This window comes from Tachysurus fulvidraco, chromosome 21, assembly GCF_022655615.1.
Source record: "Tachysurus fulvidraco isolate hzauxx_2018 chromosome 21, HZAU_PFXX_2.0, whole genome shotgun sequence".
NCBI lineage: Eukaryota > Metazoa > Chordata > Actinopteri > Siluriformes > Bagridae > Tachysurus > Tachysurus fulvidraco.
The window spans coordinates 6,826,285-6,851,073 of NC_062538.1; the positions used below are offsets into that span (position 1 = coordinate 6,826,285).

The 24,789-nt window shown below is 36.2% G+C and overlaps 3 protein-coding genes across 5 annotated transcripts in view; 1 reads left to right on the plus strand and 2 right to left on the minus strand.

The window, feature by feature from the left end:
- Nucleotides 1–465: 465 nt before the first annotated feature.
- sdf2 (stromal cell-derived factor 2) lies at nt 466–5,703 on the plus strand. The gene is made up of 3 exons (XM_027157058.2): nt 466–758; nt 2,935–3,131; nt 3,552–5,703. Exons 1-3 carry the CDS (start codon nt 584–586, stop codon nt 3,846–3,848), a joined length of 669 nt encoding a protein of 222 aa, XP_027012859.2. The 5' UTR covers nt 466–583; the 3' UTR covers nt 3,849–5,703.
- Nucleotides 5,704–6,014: 311 nt separating this feature from the next.
- LOC113649342 (legumain-like) lies at nt 6,015–11,588 on the minus strand. Of its 2 annotated transcripts, XM_027157087.2 has the most exons (7): nt 11,389–11,587; nt 10,020–10,065; nt 9,072–9,162; nt 8,839–8,971; nt 8,353–8,523; nt 8,192–8,259; nt 6,015–7,405 (listed from the first exon to the last, which is right to left on the minus strand). In XM_027157087.2, the coding sequence occupies exons 4-7, from the start codon at nt 8,965–8,967 to the stop codon at nt 7,315–7,317; spliced, it is 459 nt and encodes a 152-aa protein (XP_027012888.1). In that variant the 5' UTR covers nt 8,968–8,971; nt 9,072–9,162; nt 10,020–10,065; nt 11,389–11,587; the 3' UTR covers nt 6,015–7,314. The 2 variants fall into 2 exon arrangements, with proteins under 2 accessions (XP_027012888.1, XP_027012895.1); XM_027157094.2 differs by lacking the exon at nt 10,020–10,065 and having other exon boundaries at nt 11,389–11,588.
- A 686-nt stretch (nt 11,589–12,274) lies between these two features.
- Nucleotides 12,275–24,789, minus strand: part of caln2 (calneuron 2) — a 33,962-nt gene continuing 21,447 nt past the window's right edge. For both annotated transcript variants that reach the window (XM_027148616.2, XM_027148606.2), the window contains 2 exons: nt 17,136–17,292; nt 12,275–16,161 (listed from right to left, as the gene is read on the minus strand). In XM_027148616.2, the coding sequence (XP_027004417.1) occupies nt 16,034–16,161; nt 17,136–17,292 (285 nt within the window). In that variant the 3' untranslated portion in view covers nt 12,275–16,033. The remainder of the gene's footprint in view (nt 16,162–17,135; nt 17,293–24,789) is intronic.

Consider the following 24,789-nt stretch of genomic DNA (forward strand, 5'->3'; position numbering starts at 1 on the left):
TTTTAAATGTAAAAGTTTTTAATGAGATATTAGTTTATTACCTTTTTAATCTTAGGCGGCCTACCACTATATACTTAAATCTAGTTTGGTGATTTGTGGCTTTATAACGGATATTATAGATCAAATTACTACATAAAAATTGCCAGCATTTTGTATTTAATACATGTCCTGCAAGTGTGGTAGAAGGGTCAAGTGTATGAAATAGTGAATAGTACTGAATACTGAAGTGTATAGAATACTAAGTAGGGAATAACATCTGCTGTGTTGGCACAGGGTCATTATCTTGCTCCACCATAAAAGTTCGTCTTTTAATGGCAGACTGTCAAAAATCAAAACAAACTTCATATAACGTACTTCATGTAGGAAATACATTAACCTAAGATAGAGCTTAAACATGATTATCACTGGGCACTGATCCGGGTGCAGATGCATGTCTTACATACTGCTCCAGACCGCACGAAGGCGCGCGATCGAACAGCACGCGCACATCGAGCAGCACACGCACTCCGCCGGTATTTTTCGGTGATGACGTTGCCTCGAGCTCGTCTTTCAGAACGTTTAGACATCTATAGAAGTGACAGCAATGGGAAAACGTATTATTTTCTTGGTGCTTTTATTTGTTTCGGCTTCATTATCCTGTGTGTGTAGTTTTTCCTTTGGCTCGGAAATAAGTTTTGTCACGTGCGGCTCAGTGGTAAAGCTGCTGAACGTTGAACACAACGTCAGGCTCCACTCTCATGATGTGCGCTACGGATCCGGTGAGTGCTCACGATTCTGCACGCGACTGTATTTTAAAGGCAGTGTCAGGCACTATGTCCGTTGATTCAGGACACGGTCCAACAGCTAACAATGTGTTTTAATTGGTTGCTGTTGGTTGTATAACGCTCCTCGTTTCTGATTGGTCAGCGAATGTTGATTCATTTTTGATCACAACAGACCTGGGGCCTGTTTCAGAAAACAGGTTAAGTGAAAACTCTGGAGTATGTTAACCCTGAAATGAGGGAAACTCTGGGTTTTCCGTTTCAGAAAGGGAAGTATGTTAAACCCGAGAAAGCAGGTTAAGTTAAGCCCGTTTCTGAAAGAGAGGTAACTTATACTCAGAGTCCATAGTAACCAGAGTTACCATAGTAACTTACTCTGTGAACCTAACAAGGTCGGGAGCAGGGTTTCTTCGGTAAACCCAGAGTTTCTGTCGGTCTCCTCCCCTTTTTCACGATGAAGCGAAGTTTAAACACCTCATTAATTGCCCACATTTCAGTTACGCAGAGAGCAGCAAAGGGAATGTGGGATCTCAGTGGTTAAGGTGTTGGACTACTGATCAGAAGGTCATGGGTTCAAATCCCAGGTCCACCAAGCTTTTGTGGACATAATTGCTAAGTTGTATGAATTGAAACAAAATATGTCACTCTGGGTAAGGGGGTCTGCTAAATGCCGTAAATGTAAAATGAATGAAATGGCGTGTCCTTTTATGGACGATCCTGTTGATGAAAAGTCTGTATTAATTCGTTTGAGCACAGAGTGGATTTTTGTCACATTCTTATGTATTTTTTATTTGAGCGGTACCGTTTTTTTTTTTTTTTTTTTTTTTTTTTTTTTTTTTTTTTAACAGTAAATAAAATCCATAATCTCCTCACATCAGCCATCGCGGCCGTGCTCTATATCCGAGCAGATGCTTTGCGTTGCCTTACATATGTGTGTATATATATATATATATATACGTATATATACACACATATACGTATATGTGTGTATATATACGTATATATATACACATATACGTGTGTGTATATATATATATATATATTTTTTTTTCAAATACACCTTTTACAATTTGATGTTAAATCCTCTATTGTTTTATAGTTTCCTTTTTTTTCTTTTTTCTTTTTTAATACGTGTTCAAATTCTCCATATGCTTGCATAAGCACTTCCAGTTCTGCTTGTGGGAAATATGCAGACTTTTTTTTTTTTACTGACGCTGTTGCCATGGTGACTCATATCTGCGCTTCATTTATAATGGCTCTTTTTTTAGTTGTGGTGCACGCGCTTAACTCAGTCAGTCAATTTAGAGTTGATAAAAGTAACTCATTTCAACTGTTCTGTAACCGAAAACTCAGAGTTTCCCATCTCAGGGTTTGTCGACGCAGAGTTCAAGTTTAAACTCAGAGTTGGTTGATCCTCCTTTCTGAAACAGGCCCGGCTGGAAGACAAATCACAGCTTTGTATTAATGCACTGTTGCCAGTCGTATAAAATCAGCTCATTCATTGCTATTGCTATTGTTATTTTTTTGATATGTCAAATTTCTTTTAATAGGGAGATCCATGTCTATTTCCACTTTGTAATAGTATGTTTTCCAACACAAGACAGTTTTGAGGACAAGGGAGTAGCTGTTATTTTTTGCTTTATTAATTTTGAGAAAGAGAGAGAGAGAGAAACAAGAGGCAGATGAGGTAATGACTGTTTATAACTAGTTATAGCGTACTGTAAGTGGTAACAGGAATCTTGTCATATAATAAACTATTACAAATGGTATAGTAAACTATTACAAACTATCACTATTGGCAGGTTTGAGGCACACATCTTGGGACGTGTTCTTGGAAAATCTCTCTTATATTTCAGCAATTTGTAAACAAAAATCATTATCGTTGATTAAATGATACATATGAAATATTTTATCGTTATTGTAGACTTGGGGGTTTGTCTTGCAATCATCAGAGCTTCTGTTGAAATGAATGAATTGAATCAATGCAATAGGATTTAAGAATGTGAGAATTAAACAGTGCTCTGATTTAAAACTGATTTGCTTTATTGCAACATTAATATAGCAGGAATTGTTAACTGAATTGCAATTGAATGATCATTTTAAAGCCATTTAAAAGATTTATCTGGATTCTGATATTCTTTTATTTTATCCTGATTCTGATATTTTGTATCAGGTAGCGGCCAGCAGTCGGTGACTGGAGTGACCACTGTGGAAGACAGCAATAGTTACTGGAGCGTGCGGGGCACCATTGGGGCAGGTTGTAACCGGGGGACTCCAGTTAGATGTGGTCAGAACATCAGGCTCACACACGTGAACACAGGCCGAAATCTGCACAGCCACTACTTTGCATCTCCACTGTCGTCCAACCAGGTCGATAAGCACCAAGCACTGCAGACATTTCACTGCTCCCTAATCGAAATTAATTCTTAAAGACAGACTCTGTCTCTTGGACAGAAATAAGTTGAAACAAGGTCACTGTGGTGTCCACACATTTCTAAAGTACAGACACGATCCCCTCCATAATCTCCTCTGCCAAAATTTTCTCTGAATTATCCCACTATGGTGTAAGACCATGATCCTATGAACTCTGTAAATAACCATCCTGTCAGCTGTCTTTTTTTAACAATAAGTTATGTATTTTGATGCATCACATATATCATAGTAAATGTTTCATAGTAAAGTCTTCAAGGAACTGTCTGAAGATTTGGGCAGGTATTTATGGGAAAACCTTTGGCTGAAAGGGAATAGTTTGCTAAACAGTTACTTTAACTTATTTCTCTGATCACTTAGGAAGTCAGTGCCTTTGGAGAGGATGGTGAAGGTGACCATCTGGATGAGTGGACTGTACTATGTGGTGGGTCTGTATGGCAGCGTGATGAGTCGGTGCGTTTCCAGCATACTGCCACAGAAGCGCTGCTGTCAGTGACGGGCGAGCAGTACGGCAGGCCTATCCATGGGCAGAGAGAAGTGCACGCGATGTCCAGCAACAGCCAGCACAGCTACTGGAAAGCCATGGAGGGTGTATTTATTAAACCCAGTGAAACAGGAACCAAAGATTTCAGCAGTCCGGCACATACTGAGTTCTGACTGCTTTCACTCCAGCAAACAGTCTGTCTAATAGCACACTGCGGATTTCATGTTCTCTTCGGGTTTGTTACAAAAATCCTATACAGAAGGAACTTACGTCCACAGATAAATGTGACCAATCACATTACTTTAACTTTACAGTGATATGAGGGGCAGAGAGACTTCATGATAAACCTTTTTTTATTCACAAATATGATTTAATTCAACCGTATTTGATACTTTTCTATAAGTTTATCAACATCTGTAATGAATGATAGCACAGTGTGTAGCACCTTAGAACTGGATACACACGTGAACATATGTGTTATGTATAGAATCGAGTGCAAAATTTAGCATACCCTTAGGATAATACAATGAAGATGTGTGACTCACATATCATTGCCAAAAACCCCTAAAAATAGAAATTTTGGCCAAATTGATTGTTTTCCTGTTGAAAGCATGGTTTATACTTGAGATCTGACTTGTAAAGTTTCTTCTGAGCTCCACGGTTCACATGCATAGATGGCTCATCAGAGTCAAAACTTTCCTGTCCATCAGGGTCTTCATTTAAACTGTGCACACACATTTCTGTGCCTTGAAATACTAGTTTTGTTCATGCCTTTAGTTACGTTAAGATTTTATTAAAATATTGCTGCAAGGTGCCAGTCGCTGTGCTATGAAGTTTCCTAATACAGGTTGCCATGGTAATAACGTTTACCAGTATGTAGTGCAGCTAGCAATCCTGTTGACTTGATTTATTTTTCCCTCACGTACTGTGTATTTAGCAGGCACCCTTATCCAGAGTGACTTTTATCTCACTTTATACAACTGAGCAATAGAGGGTTAAGTGCCTTGCTCAGGGGCCCAGCAGTGTTTCATGAAAGATTAAAATTCAAACATTAATCATGATCGTTAAACTAAGTGTTAGTACAGTCTAGAATCATCCTCATGTGATATGAGACACAGTCTTAGTTTGATTAGTAACATGGTGTTTTATGGACTAGTTTTGTTTGTATCGCACCATGCCGGACATGTTGCCTTCATTTCTGAGGACATGCAAAAATAACAAGTGACTATGGGACACATGCAAACACCAGCCATCTTGTGTACATGTCTGTATAGCATAGCAAGTATAAGCCATTCTTCCAATGTATTTTGATCATAAAACATCTAGAAATTATGTTTAGGGGTGCTAAACATTCTACCCAAGTGGATATATCATCCTATGACAACTTTTAGCATTTATGAACTTATAACTGGGTGCTAGATTTTATGAGGCACTGGGTTCTGTCAGCACTATTATGAATATTTTTTCCCTTCGTTCCCTTTTTTCTTTCACACAAGAAACACTACCCATGAACTGCCTTATCCTAACATTACAGTGTTATTTAGTTTAACATGAACATTACAGAATGTTTTTTGCAAGTATTTTTAAAATGGTTAAAATTCTATTTATACTTTTATTTATTGGGCTAGCAGTTTGTCCAGTGCACACAATTCAGTATTATAATGCAAACACTCCACACGTAACAAGTCAGTTAACCACATGAAAATAAATAAGAAAACAACCAACAACTTGAAAGATGGAAAATGATTCAACAGTGTATTATTTAATGAGATTTATTTATGTTCATTTTCTATTTGGATTAGAATTGCACATATAAATCAGAAAAATAAAAACGTCTTCTGAGAGCTATGTGGGATGCAGCAGTGCCAGAAATGTAGTTAGCATTGCTTTTAATTCATTAGACACTTCTTAGTATATCAAACTTTAAATCCAGCAGAGTAAATATTGCAACATCACAAAGGTATGAAAGCATTGCTGCAGTCTTCCCATAATTCTTTATCATCCTGTTTAATAATAAAAAAAAAATACTAAAAACTTGCTGCATAATTTTTTCCCCTCTTTTTTTTTTTAAAGGAATTTATTACTCACATGACCATAGACTGAGAAAAGCCAATTTACAGTCTTGGTTATTAACCTGCTTCCTGTTCTAAGCTGTTACTCCAACATGAACCCGTGGAAAAAAGTGCCATATGTGGTTTTAAAATTATTTTAACACACTTGTTTACAGATGTGTTAACATTTTTTGTATAAAAAATGTACATTTTTTGTATAAAAAATGTATTTACTTTTTTTTTTTAGCTTTCTCATGTCAGTGTGAAGTGATGATTAACCACAAAAAATGACAACAAATACATTTTATTTTTACTGACAATTTTATAGTCTTTTTTTTAAAATTCAATCTTTTCAAGAGTGCCATTAATTCTGGAGCTGATTGTATTAGGACACTGGTACTACATTGTTATATGTATTACCTGATTTCCACATGGTACAATTAAGACATGCTGATTTTAAAGGACAGTTTTGAAATAAAGTCATCTTTGTTTAAAAATGGTCTTTGATTATTTGTGGAAAATCTGACAAGCAATGTGATGAAGCAGAAAGGATGACATGTACTAATCTAGATCTAAATATGACCAGGCTGTGTTTTCTTTTCAAACAACTACAAAATGAAATGGTTACTTGCTTTAATAGCCACTGTATTTAGCTGAACAAAACTTTTACATTGTGAAATGGTGCATTTAATGTAGAAAATCTAGAAGAGAAACAGCAATCAATAAAAGTGCACTGAAAATTAAATTGAGCTTTTTTTTTTTTACTATGATTTATTCATTTAAAGCCTTCACACTTCCTATATATTCTATGAATTCTATGAAAACAACTATATATGCTATGTTCTGAACTACTAAATGTGCGATATTGTAACACCAAAATAAACACATGACAGTGAGTCATTAAAAAAAGATTTGTTCGTTTGAACTCAGTAAACCAAAGTTCCCTTTCGGAACTCGAGCTGCGTCGAAACGCTATGGGAACGCCCTGTGCGTTTCGACGCAGCATCTCGTTCCTCAGGGAACTAGGGTTACGGTCGTAACCTAGAGATGTTCCCTTTTGGAACTCGAGCTGCGTCGAAACGCAGAGGGTGTTCCCATAGCGTTTCGACGCAGCGTCTCGTTCCGAAAGGGAACTAGGGTTACGGTCGTAACCTAGAGACGTTTGCTGAGAAGTCACTACAAGAAGTCAGAAGCAGAAGACTACTGAGTAGCTCAGATGATTAGGAATAAGCTCATTAGTATTGTGTATAGCAAATATCAGCATGATTATTTGAAGGTCTCAATTGCTGTTCTCTTAATTAATCCAGACTGATTATGTGCAATTTCAAGCAAAAGCAAATTTAGTAAAAAAGTAAAAAAAAAGTAATCACAAGAGCCCACTTTTATCTGTAGCGATAAAATAAACTATTAAGGGTATTTATTAATACTGAAATAGCAGTCTGGAAAAGGTCTCTGGACTTTAAATATAATTTAAATATATTATTTAATATATACGTGTATAATTTTTTTTTGCAAATAGAGACCAATTCATTCATTCTCCCCCTTGCTATCTTATGTTCATCTTCTTGCTTTCAGTTTCCGTTTCCTTTTACTGTTCCATCTCGTTTTCCTCTTCGTTCTCCTTTTTTTCCATTTTGGCTCTCATGTCAGTACCCACTTCTTCAATCGCGTTCTTAATCCTGACAAAAAAAAAAAAAAAGGAATTAATGGGAAAAGAAAGCACTGTAAGGTAGTTATCATGAGACATGATGGAAATGAAGAATGTGTGATGAAGTGGTACAGACTTCATTACTGACCTCGTCCTTTTACCTACTTTCCCTGGAATGACTCTAAACTAGCTGTTGTTGTGTGTAATTTGTCTGGTGCCCTGCCACACCCTGTTTGAATACTCTTAGTACATTAATGACACTGATATGGTTGTGTGTGTGCGTGTGTGTGTGTGTTGGGGGTCGGGGTTGGTATTGGTACAACAGATACAATCTAGGGCACAGAGCCATGACTGAAATGGCAGCATAAATGCGTCTTGGCGAATCGGATACGAAACCGATCTTTTTACTCCCGCCCAAAATGCAAATATATTTTACCTCATTTCCGGGGTAATTGAAACGGAACACGCTTTGGTGCATGCGGTTGCTACAAAATACAGCATGAAGTGACCAGGTGTAAAAACCCCCTAAGTGACTGCATCATAAGTGACAACTGAACGGAGATATATATTAAATATGATGCAGAAAAATCCAAAATGATTTCTCAGACCAATCCTATAGCATACGTCAGGGTTAGGACATCAGTTCCTCCCCTTCATGTCTTTAGTTCCTACTTACTGTTTGATGAATATCTTGTAAAAAAAATAAATAATTGATCCAGTTCTAATGAGATTTTCAATGGACTCATTCTCATATCTGCTCAAGTGGCCAATGAGTGTAAATATGTCTAAAATGTAGAGTACATATGGAGGATATTACCGTTCCACTGTCACTTTCTTATCAAGCAGGTTAGCAAAAAGGTACAGGTGGTCCATAACGGTCTGATACTGAAAATTTAACAAACACAGTGTGAGACCAGGCAGAACAACATGGTGATATTATGCACTTGTACACTTAAAGCAAGAATGTGAGATTTCCACCTTTTTATCATGCCAGTCAAAACACTTTTCTCTGTAGTGCTCAGCAACCTCCTTATATTGCTTAGTTGAGTAGGCTTTGCTTTGTCCATGCAAAACCTCTTGGAAAGCTTCATTGGAGTCTGTGCACTTTTCCACTATCTGTTGCATAGACTGTACAACCAGGTCTCTGCCCTAAGAAAAGAAATATCCCAAAGTATATATTAAAGTAAAAAAATTAAATGTTTTTCCTTTACACAAATGGGAAGGACCAGAACTCCCAAGAACAGACTGCCAGGATATGAGGATGAGGATAACTTTCAATGGATTAACGGTACATGTTAAATTTTGTTTTTTTTTTGACTGCTCCCTGTTTGGTATGGCTACAACGGATCATCTAGTCCACATGTTTGATTTTGGCACAGGTTTTATGCTGGATGCCCTTCCTGACAGAGGTATTTTAAATACATTTTAATAATGACCAGTTATTAGCATTGGTAACATGCTTACCTGATGGAGCTCAAACTTTTGCTTTTCAAATTGTTCCCTTTCCTCTGGGGTGTTTGCATTTTGTATCTTCCTCTGTAAAAGCATCATGTGGACATCTCTGTTTGCCACAAGGTCTGGAACATCCATCATTTTTCTGAGAAACAGATCAGAGAAGATATTTCACCCTGTCTACTCTTTTTACAGCCATACATTATTACAGAGTTCAACACAGCTGGATCTCAGACTATATTTACCTGAATGTTTGTTTTTCCTTGCACAAGTATGCTCTTAATGGTATTTTGTTGATGCAGAGCCAATAAAATAGTCACATGGCCATGCTGCGATCTGTGAAAACACAATGCAAGCACATTATTGTCAGATTGTTACCACTAGATACCATCCGATGCACATCCATGTCACTTCTGTACCTTTGCAATCTGTTTTGCACTTTATAGTATTTTATATATAATATATTTACATATATTAACACATACATTATATAAGTACATATTGCATATAACGTGTAGTGCTACTGTAAGGATGCCCAATATTACACTGTGTGTACTGACTATATGTATGAGCATATTGCACATGTTCATTGGTTGATTCCATATCTGTTTGTTAATTGTACATATTGTACACACATATTGCACTAACTATATGTGAAAATGTGCAATTTGCTCATACATGTCAACTCATTTTCTATATCTTATCTGCATAACTGTTCTGTAATTCCTGGAGTTTGCTCCTAAGAATTTCACTCACCAAGGCACATGTGCTGTGGCGATGTGACAATAAAAGTGACTTGAATTGACTTGGAATTTAATATAGCACATGCCATGTTAAATATTGTAGCCCAAACATTTCAAGCTGCCGTCCATCTTCAGTCATGACAGGTTTTAAGTAGGATTCAAATTCAGAAACTGAGATGTCCATTGCAAGACATTTTGGTTTCATTTGGATGCATGTTTAGGCTTTTAGCTCAAATATCCTTGTTACATTCTCCAGAAATCACATAAGTTTATTTTATTATACAATTACTTAGCAAAATTCTAAAAACTGAAATTTGTGACTCATACATGAATGACATTGCATTTTCATCCCGTCGACTCTGAACAAACTGAGGAAATTGCATTATTTGAGTAGAAATCAGACTAGTTTCTAATTATTTGTAATATTTTTACACAGTTTTTTAAACCTACCCTTAAATGAATTCAGTATATCCTCAACAGAACGCAGACTTCACACCTGAAAAAAGACATTTTGAATTATGGTATTATATATCTGGCCTTTCAAATGCTTTTAAAAACACAAGCTTGGCAACCCTGAAGATTAATTGGAACATGCCACTGTCTGGGAAAAATGACATGACTTCAACATAGCAGGAGATGGTTAGATGAGGAGGAATGGCAAACAGCATAAAGCAGAAAATATAAATACTCAAAATTCCCAAAGGTTTGCAGACACATGACAATCACACCAGTATGAGGGCCTTCCCCAAACTGTTAGCACAAAGCTAAAAGTGCACATTCATATAGAATGTACTTCATATAGAACATCTGAAACCAAGCGTCCAAGATGTTTTTCACCATGATGATGCCATTGTGCACAAAACGAGACAAAGAGACATGGTTTCCCAAGGTTGACAAACTCAAGCTCTCTCAGCTGTTTATAGATAAACAAATTCTATCCTGGTGTAGGTATACAAATTTCAAAAACACTGTCCTACTTTTGATCTAGTTGCTGCCTGGGCTCCAATTTGGTCCTAGCTTAGATTACTGTATGTGTAGACACTGTAGAGTACTGCATGTTCTCCCAAAGTGACCATATTCTGATTCTGTTAAAGCTGTTGTGTGTATGTCATAGAATGGGAAGAGTTATTTTAAAAAATCCATCTGAGACAATACAAACCTTCGAAAATGCATACACCATATGGTGTAATGCAAGTGCAAAGTGTACTGAACAAAATTTGGCCCACCAGTATTTAGTACTGGACAATTTTTAATTAGCTATTGAAAAGGTGATTTTATCATGCAGACCTGGCAACCCTAGACAGAAACGACATGGTGACGTGAATCTTTGGTGTTTGTCTAAAAAAAACACACACACAACAACAAAACAACAACGAAAAAGGCAATGTTGATGAAATAAAATGACATAAAAACATACACAGCTAAAAAAGGTTAAGGTGGACAAATGTCGTGAAAGCGATGGCGTCATACAGCACTTACGACGTTTAATAAACGTTACACTATATATTAAACAATATATTTTTTACACGTATATCCTCTAGGCTATAGTTTAGAATATTAATGAAGTTCTACAGGCCTGTAAGGAGTACAGAGCTGACATACAGTGTTGATATATGACTGTACACAGCTTCCTGTCACTTCCGTGTTTACTAACCACGCGCATGTGATAAATTATGGCGTAATTTGTTTTAATTCAACCCCTACTTGCATACATAACACTTTATTTGTAAAAAATACATATTAGTTTTGAATGTTCTTTTGAAATATTAGTAAAAAAACAACAACAAACAAACAAACAAAAAACTGTCGTTATACATACAGATTAAAACCTCTCGTGCTTTGCTTCTTCCTCGTTTAGATATATCCGTTTGGTAAAATAAAACAAATAAGGCTGTAAGGACAAGTCCAACCGTACATAAAACACGCCTTCTTATAATGTTTCCCAATCGTTGTCTTATCGCGCATTCGGATTTCTCTGGAATCCTGAGTGAGCGAGTGTGTGCTTTCATCCAACCACAGAGTACCACAGAGCAAAGCGTCACTTCTGATTGGCTAAGCCGCTTTCAAGGACGTTATAAAACCCTTGGGGGGGGGGGGGGGTTTGGGGGGGGGTGGAGGGTGGAGGGTGTGTGTGTGTGTGTGTGTGTGTGTGTGTGTGTGTGTGTGTGTGTGTGTGTGTGTGTGTGTTAATAATAATAGCAGCAACTTATATATCAATATTCTACAATTGAAATGTATGCACATAGTGTCGAAATGTTTACTGATAATATAATTAATAACAAACATTATTTATGGATTTTTTTCTTACAGTGATTACATCAGTCTTAATACTTCACTAAACATTTTGTTAGAACAACATCAAAAAGTTTTTTAGTTTTTAAATACTTTTCGAAACCTTTACAATACTTCAACTTAAGGTATATAAAAAAACATGATTTAACTTCCAGGTATTATTTAATGTATCTTTCAGAACATGCAGTTAATAATAAACAGAAAGAGAATTATAATGTTCCACTAGTTTCGTAGAACATGCTAGTTTATTATTATTGTTATTTTATAGACTTGTATTAGATTTGAGCAAACAAACAGGCTAATAACTATATAAAATCAATAATAAAGAATTAAACATAAGAAACCAAAGAAGGAAGATAACAGCGAATGGAAGAGTAAATAAAGAAGTCTTTGCACTGTAGTTGATACAAGGTGTTTATTTTCACATTCACTGTATATGTCATTTATTCAATATACAAATGATCCGTTCATATTTTCTTACAAGATTTGTTTTTCTCATTTAAAAATCATATTGCTATAATTTTACTGTCAATCCATAGTCTGCATGCAAAGTGTACACCATTATGCATATCCACAATCCCTTTTGCGCTTCTTAAAAATAAAATGCATCATATACATAAGAATAAATACGTAATACAAATTTCTTCCGAACATTTCACTTGGCATGCTAAAAGAGAGGATTCTGGATTGAGAGCAAACTAAATTCAAGAGCCCACTGTCCCCTTAACCAGATAAAAAATTCCAGAAAGCATAATAAAAACCTTGGAAACAAAAACAAATAATTTACACGCAAAATAAAAACTGTAATAAAGTGTAGTAAATATTTCTAAAACATATACAGTCAAAAACAAAATACAAAACAAAACAAAATAATAAAAAAACAGCCAAAACTAGTCTTTTATTGAGTGTCTGTAACTGCATTGTCAGGGTTAAACTGAATGACTGGGGCATAAACAAACTATTGCACCTGGAGTTTTGGCACTTTCAGTCCACTACATGGCATCGACATGAATGGCACACAACAAAAGCAGACACCTCATTATTAGCGTTTTTAGATAGACAGAACATTGCATACATTTTACAGTTACATTTTTATCTGGGAATGATAGAATCAATTAAAATGAAAAATATATATTTTGGGGTTTTTCATAGCTTTTTTAAATGTAGGTCATTTTAAATGGACTATATACAAACACAATAAATATTTGCTTTCTCCTTAAGAAAGAAAGAGAGAGAGAAAGAAAGAAAGAAAGAAAGAAAGAAAGAAAGAAAGAAAGAAAGAAAGAAAGAAAGAAAGAAAGAAAGAAAGAAAAAAAGAAAGGAAGGAAGAAAGAAAGAAAACCACAGACTGATTCACAGGGCTCACTAGATGGAGCCACTGACACCGTATTCATTTAACAGAAGAGTGCAGCTTTTCTCAGAACCACTACACATTAACAATCAAATCTTGGAAAGATCTGAAGAAAAAATCCAAATAATACAATTTAGAATTAGAATTATACTATACAACTGATATGACACATGGTTCAGAATTGTGGTTCAGAATTGTACAAACACTTGGATAGCCTGGTTTCCTTCCTAGGAACTGACAGCACAGAGGCCACACCTTGTTCACTGGAACTGGAACATTTCTATAAAATCTGAATGCTACTAATAAAAGATAAGCACATGCGGCATGGCAATTTCCCCTATTCTTTTTGCCATTGCTTCATCACTCTAGCTGGATTCTCACTCTTTGCAGCCCTGTCTTGGACATTCAGTACCGACTTTTTTTTTTACATTACAGTTATTATTTTAAGCTTATACCACAGCTCCATTAAATTTTCCTACCTCTGATCTAATTTATACGTATTCTCTAACAGCAGCTCTGACTATACTGTCAGCTTGTCGGCCACAAGCCAAGTCACAGGTTTATATTAACACACTCCTTTCTATCACTTTATTGTTTCCATAGTAACAATTTACACAGGGACTTGCAAGGCAGACAGTCCACATAAACAGATGAAGAGTGTGTGAGGAGACGTTTATTTAACATTTTTGGAAGGAGTCTCCAGGGTCAGCACTTTTCTAACAGTCAGAGGTAAAGCAATAAGTTTTCTGTACGTTTTCCAAAAGGAGGGAGTGCTTGTGGGGACAATTTGCAGTAGTTTTATTAACTTATAGAAACAGAGAGGTTTGTGAGGGAGGGAATAACAGAAACTAATTTGTGTATTGTCTGTTACAAAATAAATTTGGAATATTTTTGCAAACTGCTGTGGCATAAGCGGTATAAGATATCACAGAGCATGCTGTTATTGGAAAATAAATAGCTCAATATAATCAACCCCACCATTGATTATTTTCTTATACCAGCATGCCTTGCTGTGTTTTATTCCTTGCCCAAATGGCATTTAATGGACCATTTCATTCAATTATCACATCAATTCTTTTCTAGAGATGACAGGAAGACAACTGACTGCTTCCAAGAAAGAAAGAAAAACATTTAACTCAGTGCTTTACACATATGTGTAGAAACAGGTTCTGACATGCATGGACTAAACATTCAGGTATGCATCTAACAGACACTATACATTATATACACAGACATGCATGCAGTGCTATATGAGAAAACATAACATTGCTACACTAAAACACACAAACAGAGTGGACAGGCAACAGGAATATTGACACATTTAAATATATTTAAAACAGTTATAGTATTTGTACTACAGAGAAAGGGTTACGTACAGGAACAGGGGATAAAAAGACAAGGTTAAGAGACAGACCAGTTTTCAGATACACTTCAATGTTTCAGTCACTGTGCCTGAGTCTGAACTGAATAAGTAATCAAAAATGGACCAAAAAAGTCCAAAAAACCTGTCATAGTCACTTCTGCAGAAGTGAATCGCTGTACTAGTAATCAGACAAAATGTTGATCAGTCCTTTAAAAGACCTCATACATAGTTTTAATCAGTGAGAATGACTTTAACCCTGATATGTCTTTAAGTTGTTCCAAGCATGACTAGCAATTACTAACATAGCTGTTCATTTTATTTTAGCTACACACAGTCCATCTACCTGTATTGGAATTTGGTGTTTTACTAAAATATTTACCATATTTTCCAGACTCTAAAATGCCCTCTATCAGTCAGCTGGATGTTGTGCATTAAAAATGGGCTCAGGGATTTATAAATCAAGACAATCAAATGTATATGGGCCACTAACATCCATCATGTATGTGGACCACTAACATCCAACCGGTCAGGATAAGGAGGCATTTCTGCCTGTCTGTCAAACATGTTTCTTCATATATGAATCAGCATGATTGTACAAAAACATTTTGTCGGACAGAAAGTTTCCTGTTGAACTGTTGGTGCTTTTGGGGATTTAAATGCAACTAACAACTAAGCTGCAAAGAATTAAATTCAAATAGAATACTTGGTGTTGGTGTTAACTTGAACACCAAATACTAAACCAAATAAAACCAAATATATATTTGAATCCCACACTTTACTCATTAGATGTACCTTTTTCTCAATAATAACGTATTGTCTGGAAAATATGGTATCATCCTTCAATCACTGTGCTTTGCTACAGCTTGTGTGACTCCATTTTTAATCAGGAAATGGTCTCTCAATAGCAAAATCTAATGCTGTTTATAAGACTGAAGCAAGTTTACATGCACATGCTCAAATACAGACAATGAAGTGACCTTGATGGGAGATATTGGTGAAGTGGCGTCCTCCTCACGACTCCAATTTCAGATGGAGTCTGGAGTTGATGAGAAGATGAGAGAGAAACACGTACAAATACAAGAAGGGGCCAAAATCTTATTGCATTATGGGGCACCACAGAGCCCTTGTGTCTTCCTGTCAGAGAGATAAAGGGAGGGTAAACAACTGTTATTAGTGTTTTATCCTGTCCGTTTGTGACTTCCATGTGTTGGCTCCAGTTCTTCTGAGAAAGAAGTACTTTGTTATATGCTTTAAAGCTGGATGCATAGAAGTCTTTAGAGTGCATTAAATTCAGAGAGGAGTGGGCTGGTGTCTTTAGCACAGTGGGATGCTTGCTCACTGCAAGCCCAGATACAGAGCAATAAATGTCAACTACAGATTTAGTTCTTGTTGTCATGTTTTGTTTGGCTAGATAAGTGGAGCAGAGGTAATATCACTCAGGGGTCACAGTGGACGGAGCTAGTCCATACCCTTACGCAACATCTGGTTGGCCGCAATAAGCATGACGCTGATGATGAAGGCCATCGCGAATGCACAGATGAGGCTCTTGCGGACACACGTTTGCCGATTCTTCCCTTTAGAATGCACTAAAGAAGTCACACAGAAGAGAAACAAATGTGTGTCTGGAACCTGATAGTGAAAACAATGGGTCAGACTTTGTGAAGAGACCACACAGCATTAAATTAAGTAAATGTTTTGTGACTAGGGGTTGTAACACTCCTGTTAATTACCAATATTTCTTTCCACACACTTTGACTTAAACAGTCACATTCCTTCCTTGTCTGTCAGAATAGCTCTGAATGGCTGCTGATTAGCCAGCGAACAAAAAGGCAATTTAAAGGCAACAGAATCATTAGCCAAAAGTGCAAATATGTTAACTGAAAATAGATAATGTTTATGTGCAATGGTTCTCAGATGATGTTACCAAATATGGAGTATTTATTCAGAATGTACAGATAATATGCTATAAACATAATAGCATAATTCTTCTTTAGCGAACCCCCACTTCAGGTTTAAACATGAAAGCTGATAGAGGTATTTATCCAAAAGGGATACAAATACAGACAGTCACATTGGATTACTTCTTCTTTATAACTAAGCTCATCTGTTGCTGTGACCATTTATTTTCATTTAGCATTAAAAATACATGTTGATTCCTTTAAAAACGATTGTTCTAAAAGCACAATAAATTACTGCTATTTGTCATTTTGCCCTGTATAATATTCAGATCAGACTTATAATAAGTGTGTTGCATACCTCTTAAAAAGAAATTAAAGTCTGATAGTGTAGTGCTAAACATAAAGACCCAATGAGTCTATAGGAAAATCAAAAACGTCCTTTTCAGATGTTCTGAGATCAGTTTGAGGGCTGTAATTACTGCAAAATGGTTAGCCATGGAATGAAGGTTTTTCCACATAGCAGACTAAGTGAGAGGTACAAGAACAAATACTTCTGAAACAAGCTAGCTAGTTACAGCTATGATCATCTTTCCATTCACCAGTGAAGCCATAGGCGAGAAAGAAGATCCACAATAAACAGTGAAATATCCTTTACCACTCACCTCCCTCAAATTCAGTCTGGCAGTTTCCTGAGTTGTCCTTCATGCTCTCCTCCTCATTCACTATGATGTTTTCAATGTCCTTCATTGTCAGGTGGTCCCGAAAGGCATGGAACAGGACTTGTTTCAGCTCCTCCAGAGACATCTGCTGCATGTCAAACTGCAGGGAGTGAATGAGGGAGAGAGAAAGAGAGAGAGAGAGAGAGAGAGAGAGAGAGAGAGAGAGAGAGAGAGAGAGAGAGACAGAGAGAGAGAGACAGAGAGAGAGAGAGAGAGAGAGAGAGAGAGACAGAGAGAGAGAGACAGAGAGAGAGAGAGAGAGAGAGACAGAGAGAGAGAGAGAGAGAGAGAGAGAGAGAGAGAGAGAGAGAGAGAGAGAGCACAGAGGTGAACTTCACTGCATCGCTCAGTGAGGAGCCTGCACAACTATTTCTAAAAAGGTAAATAAGATTATTATTTTGATCACCATTGAAATCGTGATGATTTCTTACAATCAAGAAAATAGCATTTTTATTACCATGATCTTAAATCTCCATCACTCCTTCATTACAGTACCTTCTAATTCCTATATATATAGCTTATCCTAATTATATTGTCATTGTTTATGCTTGTGGGCACAGTGGGCAACATGGTCATTTCACACCTTCAAGGTCATTGATTTGATCCTGAGCTTGTGATATGGTATGTGTCCCAAAAACATGCCGATAGGCAACTCTATATTTGCCTCTAGATGTAAATGGTTGTGTATATGTTAGTTTTGATAGACTGGCACCTGCTGCCCAGTGTTCCCGCTGTTGCCCAAAGCTCCCCTGTAACCCTGACTAGGTTGAAACACTTTTTGAAACAAATTTATATAAATAAAAATAAACAAATGCATGAATAACCGAAATAGTGTTCTAAATATGATTAATTGTACAGTTTTATGAGAATGTACGATATCATGCTGGTTCAGACCATGCGAATCAGATTGTCGCTGATTTGCTGTAGGGAAGTACTTGGTATTCCAAAAGGCTTAATCCTATCTAGCCATAATTCATTCTGAAAAGTTAAAAAAAAAAAAGTGCATACCGTGAAATGAAGTATCCTGATTACAAAAATAATCGACAAGGATGAAACAGAGAATGGCCTAATGCAATGTGGAGACATTGGGATACCTCAATAAAAGATGTTATATATATAAATCAAAGGTTTATCAGAAAGGGACAAACTGAAGAACCTCAACTATTTTATTTTCTTCACTTTACTTCCCAAATGATTTATGATGCCAGTCAACAAATTGACAAGAAAGGTACAAGACATTAGTACACTACACCTATGGGAACATACACTATTCTTGTGGATATCTGTCCTCACAACCGTTGCTCTGTCCTCACTCCTTCAAAATCAGGCACAAACTGGCTTTTTCAAAAGAATAAACACTGCAGGTGTTTAATTACAGAATATAGACATAAAAATGAATTAAAGACATACACATACATGGTGTATACCTAGAACATGGAAAAAATGCATTTCTCTCTCTCTGAAGAGAGGAGACGTAATGGTGGGACAATTTGAAAAGGTTTTTTTTTGTTGCTATGGTTCAGTACTTTATTACCAGAGAAAAACAGACCAGAACATTTTAGGGTTTACCCAAAGATCTCACAAAATCCTTCAGACTGCCTTTCAGTGATTTTAGGCTGTTCTGTCCACAGGCAATTGAGTTTAGAGTCAAAAGAGTGGGTTTTCTATGGTCTTTATTATCCACTGGCTTTTACTAATGCATTGACTAATCCCTTATCACACATTTCTGAAGCTTATATAAAACATGCAAAAGACTCATGCTCTGAATCCTCAAACACTAAAGCACAGAGAATGGCCTCAGAGCAGCTCTTAGAATTTCTGCAGTAATTAGAAAATATTATAAACAAAGCAATGTAAAGCAACAATCTGCTGAATTATATTGTTCTTGGGAAATCAATGCTTTTTATTCTGTTGTATATACATTTGTTAATCAAGACAGTTTTAATTTGCTAAGCACGCATGTTGCTTTCAAATTTCAATTAAACTGGATTACATGTATTAAATATTAATCAAAGCCATTAGCATGCCATGAACATTTACCTCAAAACAAGCTATGGGAAGAATTTAGTTAATATACCGACGAACCTTGCTATATAATCTGCCATATTTCAGCCTTACACCTAGTCCTGCACTTATCCCATATCATTCCATAAATGAATGAAATTTTATTTTATCTTAATCATATTATAAACCCATAAGACTTTTTTGGCCTTCACAATACACAATATCTAAGAAATTAATAAACGCTATGCTGTATGTTTTATTTAAAAAAAACAAACAACAAAAAACAATGACAATGTAGATTATATTTAATGTTGTAAAACTTTGTTCCTGTTATCACTTCCATTATAGCAGCATTCCATTCCATCAGCAATCTCATCTTTTTTCACTTCTTTTAAACTTAATTAAAGAAAAACAAAAAAGAAAACATATCGTTATAGAGAAACAGGAAAATATAAGACTCTCCCACAGCCGAAAAACTACTGACTGTTCTAAAGCGCTGATAATGGAGATGCCTCTTACAAATGGTAAATAAAAAAACCTCCCTACAAAAAGCACTTTTAAAAAACACTTTTATTATTTGCCTTAAATTATGTGCAGCATACATATTAATTCCCTGCAGGTGTTGTTACCATAGAAACAATCACATATTAGATAACATATTAGAATGATTTCTGTTATATTATTCAACTTTGATCCTGATCTCGGTCTACTGTCCTGTCTGTCTGTCTGTCTGTCTGTCTGTCTGTCTTCTGTGTGCCTGTGCTGTGATTTTAACATGTTCTTGCTGTGTCAATGCTGATTTCCTTTAAGTTTTAGAGTTTCTTCTGACCTTCCCAAAAAAAAAAAAAAAAACACTACCAGTCGATGGACTGGCCTTCCATTAGGTGTAAATGAGTCTGTAATAAGATGTGTGTCACCAGCCTACAGAACGGCAACCCATCCAAAATGTATTTACAACACACACCTCATATTTCCAAGCCTCGTCTGGGTAATGGGTCCACCACAAATAAATTACTGTTCTCTTGCCAAATAAAAAAATTGAAATGTAACCCACTCATAACCAAGTCCTTCATCTTAACACTAAGATCTGCCTCAGATAATTGTTATGGAAATCTAGAGAAGAATATACAACAAGTACATGTAGAGTGATGAACCTAGAAGCACCTGCAGCTTCACCGCTTCCTCTCCCAGACAGACTCAGTGCTCTAAGTCAAGACTGGCCTCATGGCCTGACTTCATTTTCATGGAGATTTACAGAAAGCTGAATTAGGATACTTTGCATTATGGAACGATGTGGCGTAGTTGTAGATTTGTTTCAATTCATGCTGTTTTTTTAGAGATGCTAGTCAGCAATAAAGTGACACATGCGTTGCCTGTTGAAAGAAAATTAAAGGGAAAAAAGACTCCCTACCTGATAAGTGATCCCAATGAAATGTAACCTATATTTTCCCCTGAATCTCAGAAGAAGCAGCATACACCACCAAACTGCTCACAGCTTGATTAATAATAACCCACATACTGATACCTTAATTAAGGTCCTTTTTATTCATTTTAATGTAAAAGACAAAAAGCACTGACACTGGCTCTTGTGCAATTTTCACAATATACACTTAAGAAATGAAACACAATGCGGCACGGTGTTATAATAAAATAATCAGTCACAGGGTGGTGTGATGCATCCAGGATAGGTAGTATTACTTTCCCATAACAGCACATTCTGTTGTGTTTCATTCCTCTCATTTCAAAGCAAATATTTCAGTAATTAAAATGATTTATTACGAAAAACACACCGTACTGCTAGGCTATTCGGTTGGCGGCCCTTTGTTCCGGCCCACCAAGTATCCTAGTGTGAAAAAGACATCTCTATAATAAATTTAGTTCAGTGGGAGAACGGATCCTATAGTTATGAAGTGACGCGCGTCTGTTCCATTCAGCATGAGCCGCAGTCGCAGCACAGAGCAGGAGTCACATGACATTAGGTGAGTGGTGCGAGCCTCTCCTGTGAGACTTGATGACTGACAGAACGATGATCAGATCAGAACTTTTGTTAGTATCATTTCTTCTGTTCATTTCTTCCTTCGGTTTTTTACACACACACACAACATTAACCCTTCTCTGCTTACACATGAATATTCCTACTCACACATGAATGCCATTAAAACGAGTAATCACACGTCCCTCACATCCCAGCACCTGCACCACTTTCGCTGATAAAATATACATCTGATTTCACTGCTGTTGCCAAATCTAAAAAAATATAATTTTTCTCATTAGAAGGCAGCCTAAATGTTTGTCAATTATTTAGATGGCTTTTGTAGTTTAAACAGTCATACTAAAATAATAAATTTTTATAAAAAATACCATTAAACATAACAATTAACAATGTTATTTTCCATATTGTAAACTTTTTTATTATGTGCACTTATGTGCCAGTTAAATGAGTTAAATTCTAAATGAGTGCGATATGGCTGTCTGATTTACCCAGTTGAATGTATCATTATTGGGTGCACTGATGTTGTAATGCAGATTAAAAATACAACACAAGCATGTTTAAATGTAGGAAAAAAACTTATTCGACTGTCTCCTATATTGTTGTTGTATCATATTGCAAGCCATATCTCGCTGGCCCATCATTTGAGATGCTTTTCATGAACTGCCCTCATGACAAACTAATTGAATAGCCCTGCCATACTGTTTATCCGTTTATGGAATGTCCATGAAGCAAGTTAGCTCCTGTTATCACTTACAAAACAACAGCTGTAAACAGTATGTTCTTCATATTCTCTGTAGTTACTGTAACAACAAAGAAAGAACTGCAGCTTCATACTAAGAAACTGCACGACTGCAACATCTACAGTCCTTAGACTTTCCCGTGATGGAAAAACAAAAGTTATACCTCTACCTCTAACTGTTACAAAGCACTGAGGATAAATAAACGCCTCCGCAAGTAAAACTTCCGCATACATGATCAGTCATTTTTATTTGTCAAAGAACAGCAGGCATTTTAAGCCTTTTAATATTAGAGTTAGATTATGTGGAGTGACAGGCATAAATGACCTGTGAATTAGTTATTATTATAAAACCGATAATGTATTAGAACAAGTGCTGGTATAGAAAATGAAACAATCTGAACAATCAGAGTCAAGATTTTAATGTCATTGTTATTAATAGCAATAAAGAATAAGCATAAGAAAAGTCCATGCAATGCTTTTTGTTTATGATTAGTGTGGATATTTAATAGATTTCCTACTGCATTGAAAACATAAGACAAAACAGAGCTGAACTGGTTGAAATTAAATTAGACACAGCTCTCCTGTGCTGAAAGAAAACAAAACACTCGGTCATAAACTCAGACTCAGTATTCTTTTCACACATTTTGTTTTCACAGTTATTTTAAAGGCTCCAAGCTTCCCACACCAAATTTAATAACACATTGAAATCAATAGCTTGATAATAGGAGGGTGTCTGTACTATATACCATAGAGACCAGACAGGACTGTAGTCCATGCATCACATCACATCACGCCACAAGCCCTCTCTTTATTCATATTTCTTTACCTGTTGTGCCACTGCATACTGCAGATCATTGATTCGGCGTAAATGCTCAGCAATGGGTGGATTTACACTTCAGTAACCTGCCTGATAGCATGGTAAGGGTGGAAATAAAAAAAAAACTCAATAAACTATATGAAGATAAAGTAACACAAAGAACAATTAATATATGATACAAAGGACACAATTGAATGTCATCACATTAAAAAACGAAACAATTGAAATTCTTTACGCTTATGTTTGTTTCACATTATGGTATGCGTATTTAATGTAAATATGGAGGGTTAAATGTGACATCTACTAGAAATCATGGTAGAAATTATTTAGTGATTTCAGGCACAGTGGATTTAGCATATTTGTCATAAGAGACTGCTGTTACATGCTATTCTGACCAGCTATTCCTGCTGCACCTTTAAATACAATTATTAAGCAGATAAGGGCTCTGGGTTGTTGATTGGAAAATCGGGGTTCAACACCAGCACTGCAAAGCTGCCACTGTTGGGCCCTTGTGCAAGGCCCTTAACCCTTACTGCTCTAGGAGCACTGTATCATGGCTGACCCTGCACTCTGACCTCAACCTCAAAGAAATAATTTCACTATGCTGTAATGTACACGTGACAAAATAAAGGCTTCTATTCTATTTTCTTTAAAATGTTACACTGTCTTCATGATTGTTGTCATGAGCTGTGTCTCAAATCGAAAGTTCTCACCTTACACACAATTATCTAAGAACTAGAAAATACAGAAGTCAAACTTATTTTAGTCACTGATGCTATACTTGTGAATATGGACAAGAGCCTTTGTGTGTAGTTGATATCAAGTGTTCAAGCCTACAACCTAGCCTTTAAATAAGAAGATTTCAGACATAGTCAGATTGTTTTTACCACCAGGCTGTTCAAATATCAAAAATATTTTTCAAATATTTGAAAATCTAAAATTTACTTTAAAAAAAAACAAAAAACTGAATGTTTTGGAGGAAGGTTTTGGAGAAAGATAAAAAGCACTATGAGTAAAATAATAATTCACAGAACTGACAATACTGTATATTACATTTGGTATGTTATTTAAGATAATCTCTGGGAATTTGATAAGATTTAGATCTCTTTTCTTGTTTCTTATTCGTAAAATCATTCCAACGGTATAATCAATTACTTTATAGCTTATATGTGGTTTTTAGGAGCCTGGTGAGGGTTTGGAAGGGAAAGTGAGTTTAATTTGCGTTTAGGTACATTTTTATTAGTCACTTATACGAGCGTCATACAAACTGTAGTCCGGCATCATGTAGCATGCGGTTTTGAATGAATCAAAACTCTTCCGCCGGAAATGTGCACAATGACCTCTAAACCAGCCTGCCATCCATAAGACAGTATTCCCAGCATGTAACAAGTCATGACACATCTGAGCGTCAGAGAGATGGAGCGTGAAGTGAAGTGTCAGAGGCAGATGTCTTTGGCTGACCTGCAGAGCAGGGACGAGTGCGGAAAGCGGCATGTCGAAGGTGTCCAGACACATTTATCATGTGTGAAAGAGGAACTCGACTCACTGTCTATCCCATTCATTCCTGTCTCTGCTTCTCATAACTTGCAGCCAAGACCAAGCATGGCTATGAAGAGATACTCCGAACACTGTGTAAGAAACTGGTTAATAAACACCTTTATCCTGATTAAGAATCGTAAACACCCACGTATTTTGTAGCCTTCCCACCCTAGCACTTTCTCCTGATGTTATGTATGCTGTACATAACATCATATAACATCACATTAAATAGCATCACGAGACAAAGAATAGAAATGGATTTTAAGACAAGCTTATAAATGTTAATGTAAATGTATAATATATAAATGTAAATGTTAATAAATGTTAATATGGTGCAGTCCTCATGTAAAACGGCTCAAATTTTGTCTTAGTATGAAATCAGGCGATAGAAGAAGTTGGGTCCAAAAAGAGTTTTATATACTGTACATAAATAAGTCTTCTGAACTTAAAATCAAGCCAGTGACAAACAAGAGATGCCAAACAGGAGAAATACGATCCTATTTTT